Source organism: Hoplias malabaricus, unplaced genomic scaffold, assembly GCF_029633855.1.
Source record: "Hoplias malabaricus isolate fHopMal1 unplaced genomic scaffold, fHopMal1.hap1 scaffold_27, whole genome shotgun sequence".
Lineage (NCBI taxonomy): Eukaryota > Metazoa > Chordata > Actinopteri > Characiformes > Erythrinidae > Hoplias > Hoplias malabaricus.
This window is the reverse complement of record NW_027101186.1, coordinates 1,542,389-1,554,692: the sequence shown is the minus strand read 5'-3', so window position 1 is coordinate 1,554,692 and position 12,304 is coordinate 1,542,389. Positions and strand designations below refer to the sequence as shown.

Here is a 12,304-nt window from a genome sequence, read left to right as displayed (position 1 = left end):
TCAGTTATTTTTGTGCTGTGTAATGTTTCTTTCATTTTTAATGGTTCTTTCTAAAACCATGGAGCCCAAAGACAGACAAGTTAAACAAAACAGCACAAACACCCAATAATATTTTTTTTAGCAGATGAATCCTGTTTTAATGGGATGGTAACATATATTATAGAACACAGACACCTATGTGTTTTAACTTATAATTTATCACACATTTGTCTCATGTTTATTTTTAGATATTTTGGTTTGTTTTTTCTTAACTTGTAGATCCAGGATATTACAGCAATGTGGACTGCTGTCCTTCGTTGTCTTCCAGGTTTATCTTGGAGATTAGGCAGTGAGTACTTCAAGGTCTGTTTTGTAAGTATTACATCAAATTGTATAATTAAAATTTACTTAGTGAAGACATGAAGGTTTTGCAATAATATATTTTTTCATTATATTTACCTTTTGTCTGCAGGATTCAGATACCATCACAGATTTCATTCAGGTTCCTGATGGGTTATTGACTGTTATACCTGAAGACAGCCAGCAACCAGGTCCAAATGCCATACACTTTGAGCCATCTAGCATTAATATCATACTGGAAGGTAACGTTATGGAGAACATTGAAAACCATGCTCAAGCTATTTGCCTGACATTTGAACTACTATAAAACCTTCATTTGGACTATCCCAAAAGACTGGAGAACACATTTGACTTGCTAAACCTGGGAGTAGGCAATCTGAGCCCAAAATAATTTAAGGGATTTCTAAGTTTCGATGGACCCAGCTTTACCCTCTTATTGATGTTAGGCTCTCATTTATATGGTTTGCACTTGCAAAATGTTCTTGTGTTGTTCATAATGTGTCAAAGCACTTAAATTTATTGTGCAAAACTTTAGCTTGGTTAAGTGCATTAAACATTATTGTACATTTTTGTTTATTACACAGACTGTGCCATTTGAGTCATTCAAGAATAAAGATTACTGGAGGTTTTCTTTTAAAAAATATTTTTAATTGACTTAAATGTGGAATTAATTTTATTTTTGGGTAACTTTATGTATTTAGATAGGCTGATGTGCTCTGTGATGTAATGGAATTTGATTAAAATAAACCAGAAGTACTACTGAATAATAATTCTTTGTTGTGCTTACTTTATTTTTCTAAGGCAATCGGTTTCCTAAATTCTATTAAGTAAACAGGACTCTTGTGGAATTATGTTAACTTGGGTAACATAAGTTGGCAGTACTTAAAATGGCAACTTACATCTATGTACTACTTAATGTCAGAACAACTCATATCAATTAAGTAAATACAGTTGCGTTGCAACCTGGTCTCATGGGTTATACGTACCTCTGAACACTTTTTTGCAGAGGACCAAATACGTACTGACTGGTACATTTTGGTGCCGATTTTAGAAGCAAATCTCCACAGGGGGTGCTAAAGAGAAATGCAGACTAATGAAAAACTGTGATGGTTTTTCTATTAAAACTCTGGTTGACGTTAGGATTTTTGAAGCTGTTAATCGTCACTGTTAATTTTTTGTTAATGTTTAGAATAGTTTGGGATCGCCCATGATGACTGTCTGTTCTTGAGTGAGCAAATCAACTAACTATTGCCTCCTGTAACGTAGCATCTGTGTAGGTGAAGCTATATCGTTTAGTCTGGTTGATGGAGCAGATTGTGCACTTTTTTGCTACCAAACTAAAGGTTCCCATAACCTTTTACCTAGACATATCGGGGAACGAGACGTGCTGTCTACTGATTAAATTATTAAATCGCATGAGTGACTTTTTAAATTACGTGTCTTGTCGTCAGGCGACACCTGAGCATATACGTAGCTTTAGATACGTTTTGTAGCCTGGTGGCTAATGAGTTGGCGTTTGCTAAATAAAACGGTCAGTGTGTTTCTGTGGCCGTAACGATGTACTTTGTAAACACCATCGCTCTTGTTATGTTACAAGAATGTGAAAGATATCGTGGCTCCGTCAGTGGAAAAATAACAGCGTACTTCGGTTGCTATGGTAACAACGAGTCTATGGCTGTGTCTGAAACTTGAAGGTATGTGCCTTGACCTCTTGTTGCCTATGTAGGGCCTTAGAAGGTAGCATTGAGATAAAGGTATTTCAAACCAAATCTCTTTTGGGACACATTCAGCAGGCATTAATTCATTAACAATATTCCAACAGCTTACATCTAGCTCTCAGTGTACATTTAAAAAGTGGCCAAACCGAGTTTTAAAATGCATTAATTAAATATTGGATTTGGGACACTACTTCATACCGTCCTGCTTAGCTTGTGTTGGCAGCATTTCTTCGTCTATTTAGTATTATTATTATTATTATTATTATTATTATTATTATTATTATTGTCATTGTTATTGTCGTTATTATGATTAATGATAATAATAATAATAATAATAATAATACTTTTGTCGCACATTTATAAGCAAATAAATAAACTACATATTCCATTTAAAGAAAATAAGTTAATAGGAAAAAAGAAGCAGAATCTTTTGAAAAAATAAATTTCTTTAGAAATGTAAAATTGAGGCTGTACGGAGTTCCGCATGATTGGTTTTAAGTAGGCCGTTAATCAGTGCAACACCGTGCTTAACGGGAGCAGGAGTGAGCGAGTGAGCGAGTGTGTAAAACTTTGTCACGTTAGTAATGAATGGTACACATTTATATGAGATTAGTAAGAATTATTAAATGTGTGCTGAACTTTTCTACGCTGTGTTCAACTTAAATACGCTGTTAATGTTACAGCAGTATGTTTACACACGGGACCGATTCCCTCCAGTCCACCTTAAATTCAGCCTTTAAACTACTCGTTTTTATCCATTTTCACATGCTTTATTGTTATGCTCTTTAAATGTTGTGTATAACTGATAACCACATCTCATAAACTTTTCCTGCCCTCAACTTCATATGTAACGTTAACCTAAAATACTTTAAAAACATAATTTAGTGAGTAAGGTGGACATGATTTACTTTTTGCGCGTTTTCATAGACACTTTCGGTGTGCGCATGTGTGAAAATATGCACGTGTCAATCTATTAGTGTCGTTCATGATGAAGATGGTTTTCAGGACACAGAAAACCGTTTAAATATTGCAGTCTTTATCTTATTAACCAGACAAATTTACTATGTACATTTAATGTCAATATATAAATTAAACTAGGCTCACTCATATAAAATAAAGTGCAGCCATGACTCTGCCATGATGGCATATTCTGTGTAAAAGTAGAGAAGTCTGTGAAAGGCCAGTGCAAATATGGTGCCCCAGTGAAAACAACTGAGGTGGCTAGGCCAGCCAGTCACAGATGTCTTTACTTAATTTCAAAACTTGTATGCATAATTGGGCCTCTTGTTTAAGGGGCTCAAATATAAGTAGTCACATTAACAGAAATGAGTTGTTATGGTTTTTAATGCCATTTGCTTTCTATTTGTTTAGATATGCCAGGAAGCACCAGGAAGATATGCCCAGGGTGCAATGGTCAGATAAGTGTCTCCTACAAAGCTTGCCCAATTTGCAAAGAGCCACAACCATATAAAGCCAAACTTAAGGAAAAGAGAAAATTATTCGAAGACAATAAAAACAAGTGGAAAAAATATATCAAAAAGAACAACAACAGGACTGTTCTTAACAGCAGCCATGTATTGGTAAGGTCAGGTCATTGCTAAAGGTGCTACCAGCTATTTAAGAAGTTAAGTCAGTTACCCAGTCATATTTCACAGATAATTGTTTTGTCTTTTACTGTTTTTTTTTTTTTTGTATTATGTATTGTATTATGTATTGTATACATGAGTTTTAAGGTTTTTGAACACAATATTTTGTACAGGAGAAATTGATCAATAAGACAGTATTTTTGTATTATTTGGTTATGAAGTATAAAAAGCACTTAGTCACATATTATTTGATGTGACAGTCGTCTTATATGCTATTTAATGTCTTTTTTTCAGCTTGACAAACTTGCAACCCTTGATTTCTTCCCTGTATTGCTTTTGGGGAAGAAATGCAAAGGTAGTTTGGTGGCAGATGCAGTACTAGGTGGGGATTACCTTCTAGATGATGATTTGCTTCAGAGGTTAAAAATGATGTACGAAGCCATGTTAAAGAGTAAGTATAAAAAAATAGTTTTTTTAAATATTGCTACTGTGGGTTCGAGCCCCGCTCCGGGTGACTGTCTGTGAGGAGTGTGGTGTGTTCTCCCTGTGTCTGTGTGGATTTCCTCTGGGTGACTGTCTGTGAGGAGTGTGGTGTGTTTTCCCTGTGTCCGTGTGGGTTTCCTCCGGGTGCTCCGGTTTCCTCCCACGCTCCAAAAACACATGTTGGTAGGTGGATTGGCGACTCCATAGGTGTGAGTGTGTGAGTGACTGTGACTGTGCGTGTGTGTTGCCCTGTGAAGGACTGGCACCCCTCCAGGGTGTGTTCCCGCCTTGTGCCCATTGATTCCAGGTAGGCTCTGGACCCACCTGAACTGGATAAGTGTTACAGATAATGAATTTCCATGAATTTCCATGGTAAAATAAAGCTATTCTAAATCTCCCCTCTTAAGGGTTATGTAATTATTCTTGGTGAAAAAAAATTACAAATCAAATGAACATTTACACAGATCAGCTATAGCATTAACACCACATGTCAGTACCCAATTCCTGTTTTCTCAACCAAATGAGAATTATAAAATGAATTGGTCCTCCTGTGGAAACAATGGTTTGAATCCAGCATTTTTTATATTTTGTGTATCCCCCTTCTAAATATGCAACCAATAGAATAAGCTGTGTCTGTAGCACTCTACCTCTCTCATTGCCATGGATATCCGGAATTTTCTGATGACACTGTAAGAAACCAATTTAGAACCGAAGTTTATGAAAACTGTTTTAGTATAAAAAACATATATGCATAAAATCAAATTAAAAGAAAGGTGTTGGGGTTTAAACACAGTACAAAATAAACCACTGTCTGCCACCAATCTTTACCTGTAAACTACAAATTAAAAATGTAAACTTTGTTTTTAAGAATCTATACCATATTGCAAAACAAATGTTGCGATACTTGATATTTATATATCTACTTACAATCCAAATTATAATAATACTGCACCAGTTTTTGCAAGCCCCTTACTTGTAGCATCAATAATTAGCCAATTAGCCATCGATTTTATGGCATGAAGTGCAATTGTTAAAAAAATTGTGCAAAATGTGTTGGAGTTGTCTTGTTAATTAAATTTGTCTTGTCTTTAAGTTCATTTTCAAAGAGAGAAGGACAAGGCCACTGGGTGCCCAAAAACCACTGTCCTGGATGGTAGCTCAGAGATCACCAGTCAAGAGACTGAAGACCCACAGACTGCCAGTCTGGAAATCTCTGGCTTGCAGGTCACCAGTCAAGAGACTGATGACGCACAGACTTCTGATTTGGAATCTGCCAGCCCAGGAACCCATCATCTGCAGACCACCAACCTGACCACCAGACCCGCAAAAGGAAGCAATATTGCTGGTCCCCAGGGCCAAAAGGCCAAAAAAAGAACGAGAAGTGAAGTATATTTTCTTAATAGACAGTAAAGTGTTGTGTATCACAGTAGTTACAATGCGATTGGAAAGTCTTCAGACCCTTTCACTTTTTCACATTTTATGTTGAGGCCTTGTGATAAAATAAAATTAAAAACAAAGTTTTCCCCAATGAATCTACGTTCAATTACCCACAATCACAAAGTGAATATGGAATATTAGAAATGTTTGCAAATTTATTATAAGGCAAAAAATAAAATTTGTATGGACATAAGTATTCAGAACCTTTGTATGACACTTGAAATTTATCCCAAAGCCTCAACATAACGAAGTCAAAGTTCTGAAAATGTTCTAAAGGCATTGTATGTTACACTACATATTGTTTTATTTCGTATTAATTGCTTTTATCTTATTAATTGTATTTAGAGCCAGGCGAGCAAAGAGGAGTTGAGAAGAAAAACAAAAAGCAAAAACGTAATGAACATTTTCTCTTTTTAAAATATGTTAACATAATTAATATACATTATTATATTATCACAAACCTGAAATAGTGATATAAAATGCAGTTTTTGTCAAATTATACCTGAATTGTTGTGTATATATATAATTATAATATAGAGCCGCGCTAATGGATTAGCATAGGATCTTATCCTGTGTATGATTATAATTTAATAAGGTGTTCATTAGTCAAAACTTGGTGTATGCAGGCTCTGTTTGGTATGTTCTTTTTATCTGTTACTGTAATAAACCAGTAATGGCTGTAATGGCCTGTCTTTCAGATGAGTGTCCTGAATGCACTAGAAGAAAGATGCAGAACCAATTTCCTTATTCCAGTGTTTTGAAAAGAAGAGTGAAAAATGTAGGTCTTCCTTAAGCCTTTTCACAGGTTTTATATAGATATACTCAGGTTCACTTATTATTCTTTTTTTTTAATCATCTTTGGTTATATAAACAAGACTGTTTCATTCATCTTAATATCAGTATCTGATATTACCACCACAATTGCAGGAAGTACAGCAGAGGTATTATGCATTCATTGTGCCAAACAAATGCAGCTGGATATTGATATTTTTTTCTGAAATTTCAGACTTGTGTTATGATCGTTTTTTTTTTTTTTTTTTTTTTAATTATATAGGGGAAAAGGAGGTCCTAATTCGATGGGTTCCGTGCAAGTCTTGGTATGTGTGTAAATAAAGTTGTTACATTTGAAACTTTATAGGTAATGGGCTCACAATCCACAACTGTTTAAACAGTGTGATATTTCTAAAGTATCAATAGTTCCTGAAATATTTGTTTTAATTATAATACTGTATAAAAGTACAATATAATATTTACATGTACAATTTGCTAGCTTGAAAAATTACCTAAATATGATTACTGACAGTATTTCATTTATGTTTACAGTGGGACCAAATGGAAAGATTCCTGGGAGCCATCATCCTTTATTGACAAATGAATTTGTTATAACATTTGTATAATCTTTGTACATTAATATATTATTTACTTTAAAATAATGGCTACAATTTAAGAGGTTAGATTTTTCTAAACTGTTCTGTTCATGAAAAAAAAAGCTTTTTTGATATTTACAAACTCCTGCTGTGTCAGTTTTGTGGTCTAACTAACATTCTCTGTTCAATAAACTACATACAGTTAATTTACTGTTACATTTTCGCATTTGCTTCATTTTAAACAATAATCAATATGAAGTTATTCCATTTGCAAGAAGCTATTTAGCTGTCCTTACTGCACCCCAGCAATATTTGTGGTCTCAGTTGATGTAAACCACAATCATTACATTGTATAGCAAGGTATTCAAGAACGTACATATTCACACTCTACATCAACAAATGACAAACTACACAATTATGCATTGTACAGCAAACTATACCTAACCTGTCGCTGTTCATTATAAGCTGTTATGTTTTGTCTTTAGCTTGTCAAGCTATCTTCATCACTAATCACAAAGATGTCATCAGATTTGTGTCACATACACAGCAAAGCCAAACATGTAAGTTCATATTTGCACAGCTATTGGAATATCTCATTTAAATTAACTGTCCATACTGCCATGCATTGTCATATCAACCTGTATAGTTCATTGCTCAAACATCATGCTGCTAATATGCTGCTGTACTAGTCCCTTCCTTATCCACAAAAGATTCATTTACAGTTGTTCCTTGTATTGACTTGACAAGATCATTTGTCTCTGAGCGTACATATTTTGTGTAAGCGGGCTTAACCTTCCAAATCAATGTTTTACAGGCTTGGGTGTTTTTCACACAAAAAGAGGTCTCACAGAGTCATTGGTGTTGCAAAGCTTCAAGAGGGGAAGAAGAACCTTGTGATCCTTGTGTGTGTGATTCTCTGAAGTTATCTCTCTATCAGACGAAGGACAACCTGCAAAGTAAATGTTCACTTTTACTTTGTTTTTGTACATACTTTTCACCAATTTTAAATGTCTGTATAATGACATCTTTTTCATACTTAAGTACATCTAACAGAGAATGCAAAGAAGATTCTCACCTGCCTGATCCACATAAGAACAATGAGAGAGCTGCAGTGATGTACAAGGACAACTGTTGACATCTGTCTTCTGAGGTCTAGGCCTAAATTCACCCAGATATCAACAACTGTTGACAATGATGGCCAGCTGGGTCAAAATTGGAATGGTATACCAACACTGAGGACATCCACAAGAAGTGCCTGAACCAGCTTTAGTTTCTGAGAATGCCCAGGTCCTTCAGTGTGTGCAACAGTATGCTACAAATGTTCTATCACCCTGTTGTTGCAAGCACCATCTTCTATGTTGTGGTGTGCTGGGGAGAGGGCAACACAGCAAAGGAGGCCAACGGACTGAATAAACTCATAAAGAAGACTTGAGTCTCTCACTGGATCCAAGCAGATCACACTGTAGGAGGTTGTGTAGGACAGAATGCTGGTAAAACTGCTGGTGATGATGGAAATTCTTTGTACACCTACCCAAATCCTGATGGCATAACATTTTAACTAAACTTGCTATGACTATTCTTATCACAAACTGCTCTTTGTATATTAGGACTACTAGGACAATTGAATATATCTGATCACTTGAATTTATCATGAGTCACTTATGTGTTATGACCACATTTCTCTTTGCACACTACAATATTGAATGTACACTGTATCATCAAATGTTTGAGTTTCTCCTGCTTTTGTTGGAATAACTGTCTTTACTGTCTGAGGAAGGCTTTCTATTAGATTTGTAACATTGCTGTGAGGATTTGATTACGTGAATTTTCAATATTTACTTAATTTGAAGTTAGCTCTGACTTATGTCTGGAAGAAGGTACCATAGCATTCAGTCCAATACTGCTACATTTTGTATGACATTGATTCCCCTCCACAAGCTAACATACTCCTTAATTCCCAGAATCTGAATGGACAGTTCCCAACACACACATGCACACTCTAATTAACGTCTATGTAACCTCCTCTATCTGTCAAACACACTTGCTCACTTTTTTTTTTTTTTTACATTTATGGCATTTGGCAGGCACTCTTATCCAGAGTGACATACAAGGCTATTCGTATTGCAGGTAGACCAATGTATTATTAGGAGTTGTACCCAAGGACTGAAGGGGACATAGTGTGATGTTACCTACTGTGCCACAACAACCACATGACATGTCTATGTAACCTCCATACACAAGCATGCCCTCAAACACAACACATAGACACAGTTTCACTTAAAAATTATTTTCAATGCAATTATTGTACTTAACACTGAGATGCATTTTTTGTAATTCCAAAAATCTGTATTTTGTAGCACCTTGCACAGTTTTCTCCTAGAGTACTGTATTAATACTGTATTCTGTTACTGCCACTAAATTAGTGTATTAACTAGTACTGTATTCCATTACTGATGTTCTGGATGCTACATGTGACTTCTGTGCTTATATATGTGGACTGTCTGAAAATACTTATGTCGTAGCATGTTACATCTTTCTATGAACAACTTCATTCCACATCTACTTTAGTTAGTAGATTCAATAGTTAAAGTCTTCTGACTATTGGTCCTGATCTGTATTTACTGTAAGTCTTTGTAATTATTGCACTCTGTATACTGTGCTGTCCTGCACTTATGTTTTGTGTCATACAATATTCCTGAAAGAGATTATTTAGTTTCACAGTGTACTGGTATATAGCTGAAATTACAGTAAAATCTCTTGATCTTACACACATATGCTTTACAATGTTTGATTAAATTGTAACTGGAAAATCACTGAATAAATTATACTTGCCAACAGTTTTTTTTTATGAAATCATATTTAAGATTGCCACAATAACAATTCAAGAGGTCAAAACAGACTTTGTAAGATGGTGTGGTATGATGCAAAATAAACTAATACAATTTGGACAAAAGTATTGGGACACCTGTTTGCTTATTATTTCTTCTGAAATCAAGGACATTAAAAAGAGTTTCTCCTTTTTATGTCGAGGGAAGACTTTTTACTAGATTTTGGAACCTTGCTTTGAAGATTTGACTGCATTCAGTGATTAGCGTTTGTGCGTCCAAGATGTTGGATGATCACCACCATCACCTCACCCCCATCTCCCAATATCACACACCTCAATGCTGGGGTGTTTGTACCTCTCTAGACAACACTTGGTATTAGATATGGTGCTATTAGATTCGTGTTTATGTGTTCCAGGAAGTCATATTCTATTGGCAATACTTCTCTACAGGTACTTGACAAGCTGTGTGTGTGTATTTGTATATATGTGTCACTTATGGGTGCAACTTAAAGTAACTTAGCATGCATTAAAATAAATACACATATATTTGGACACACATAGATCAGCCCTAATATTACAACTACTGTTGTCCTGAAGGGGTGTTCTTGCTATGTGCTAATGTGTATGTAGGTGCATATGTAGGTGCTATGTGTCAAAGTAACACCCATGTAAATGCCAGGACCCCAGGTTTCCTAGCAAAACATTGCTTCACTAACACTGCCTCACCCAGCATCGTCTTGTCATGTCTTCCCAGGTTCCCACATGATATAAAATAAAACCAGATATATTAAACAAGTTCACCATCTTCCATTGTTCCATGGTCTAGTTATGTTGTTCATATGCCCTTTGTAGGCACTGCCAGTGGTGGACAGATGTCAGTTTGGGAACTCTGGCTGGTCTGCAGCTATGCAGCCTCATATGCAACAATCTGTAATGCACTTTGTGTCCTTACACATTTCTATCATATCCATCTTAAACGTTTCAGTAGTCCTGCAGTAGCTCTTCTGTGGGATTAGGCTAGGTCGCTAACCTTTTCTCCCCATGCGCTTCAGTGAGCTTTTTGTTCCCATGATAATATAATTGGTTCATCTGTTGTCTTCATTGAAACACTTTTGGTATGGCTGTGAACATTTAGCATGAAGTTGTGCAGAGTTAATGAGCTAGGGGAAAAGTAATGCTCATACGTTCTCATCATATGTTCTGTGTTTTAGTTGTAAGACAAGGGCAGGGAAGAGAATGACAGCTCGATACAGCTGGTTAGAGGTCTAGCTGGCTAGAGGTTTGCTGTATTTTACTACACCAAGGACTGATACAATATATTCAGTTGCCCTGCATGGCTTTGGCATTGTAGCATATTAATGTCAATGGCCAGTCAGGAAGTTTACTCATTTGGCTAATAATTATTTTTGACATTTTCATACCACATTTTTCCTGGCCCCTGGTCATTTACTATTATGCAAGCTTAATAACAAAGTGTAAATCCACAGTATTGGTGAAGGAACTGCATGCTTTCTGCACTGAGGCTGGGCACTGCACAGAAACACCTCCAGTTCATCACTGGGGGATCATATGGCATATAAAGAAATCACATCAACATTCTACTAAAATTTATAGTTGTAATATAATCATGAATTTGCTATGTTGTAGTTAAATGTTGATTCCCGCTCCGGGTGACTGTCTGTGAGGAGTTGGTGTGTTCTCTCAGTGTCCGCATGGGTTTCCTCCAGGTGACTGTCTGTGAGGAGTGTGGTGTGTTCTCTCTGTGTCTGCGTGGGTTTCCTCCGGGTGACTGTCTGTGAGGAGTGTGGTGTGTTCTCCCTGTGTCTGCATGGGTTTTCTTCGGGTGACTGTCTGTGAGGAGTGTGGTGTGTTCTCCCTGTGTCTGCGTGGGTTTCCTCCGGGTGCTCCGGTTTCCTCCCACAGTCCAAAAACACACGTTGGTAGGTGGATTGGAGACTCAAAACTGTCCGTAGGTGTGAGTGAATGTGGAATGACTCCAGGTAGGCTCTGGACCCACCGCAACCCTGAACTGGATAAGGGTTACAGACAATGAATGAATGAATGTAGTTAAATGTTCATATGCAACAAGGATACCTGTGTATTAAAAACATTGGATTTTTGCATTGTATTTAAAAGAGAAAAGGAGGCAAGATGTTGAAACTGACTGTGGATGTATAATTATAAATTTATCAGTTGTTGCTGAAATGACTAACACTTGTTTTTGTCTGTGTTTGTGTGTAGGGATGAGAAGAGGCAAGTATCAGCTGGCTGCCTTAAGCCTTATGTTAAGAACCTTTGCCAGCATTGATTTGTTAATAAATATGCATTCTCCTTCTTTACTAGTTTATTACCAGGTTTCTGCAAAACTGAACCTAATTAATCATAATACCAAATTCAAATAAAATAATGTCAGTATATGAAATACTAAGTTTGTTTGCATCCATGATGCCTTTTAGAGTGAAAACATGGGACGACACCTTGGAGCCTGCCCACAATTTGAACTTCATTTAATGTTTTTTGTCAGTATACATAATGATTTGATTGTGT

General features: G+C 36.2%; 1 protein-coding gene across 2 annotated transcripts; it reads left to right on the top strand.

Annotated features, from left to right (window-relative positions):
* The first annotated feature begins 1,111 nt into the window (after positions 1–1,111).
* LOC136685257 (uncharacterized) lies at positions 1,112–9,873 on the top strand. 2 transcript variants are annotated; one of them, XM_066659336.1, is made up of 10 exons: positions 1,112–1,612; positions 3,429–3,637; positions 3,938–4,094; positions 5,220–5,507; positions 5,909–5,956; positions 6,262–6,341; positions 6,618–6,660; positions 6,887–7,490; positions 7,745–7,886; positions 7,972–9,873. In XM_066659336.1, exons 2-7 carry the CDS (start codon positions 3,431–3,433, stop codon positions 6,633–6,635), a joined length of 798 nt encoding a protein of 265 aa, XP_066515433.1. In that variant the 5' UTR covers positions 1,112–1,612; positions 3,429–3,430; the 3' UTR covers positions 6,636–6,660; positions 6,887–7,490; positions 7,745–7,886; positions 7,972–9,873. The 2 variants fall into 2 exon arrangements, with proteins under 2 accessions (XP_066515433.1, XP_066515432.1); XM_066659335.1 differs by having other exon boundaries at positions 1,112–2,033.
* Positions 9,874–12,304: the final 2,431 nt, after the last annotated feature.

Coding starts and splice junctions, on each gene's coding strand:
- LOC136685257 (XM_066659335.1), top strand. CDS start 1,994: ATGGTAACAACGAGTCTATGGCTGTGTCTGAAACTTGAAG. Junction 3,638..3,937: donor TTAACAGCAGCCATGTATTG/GTAAGGTCAGGT, acceptor TCTTTTTTTCAG/CTTGACAAACTTGCAACCCT. Junction 5,508..5,908: donor GGCCAAAAAAAGAACGAGAA/GTGAAGTATATT, acceptor AATTGTATTTAG/AGCCAGGCGAGCAAAGAGGA.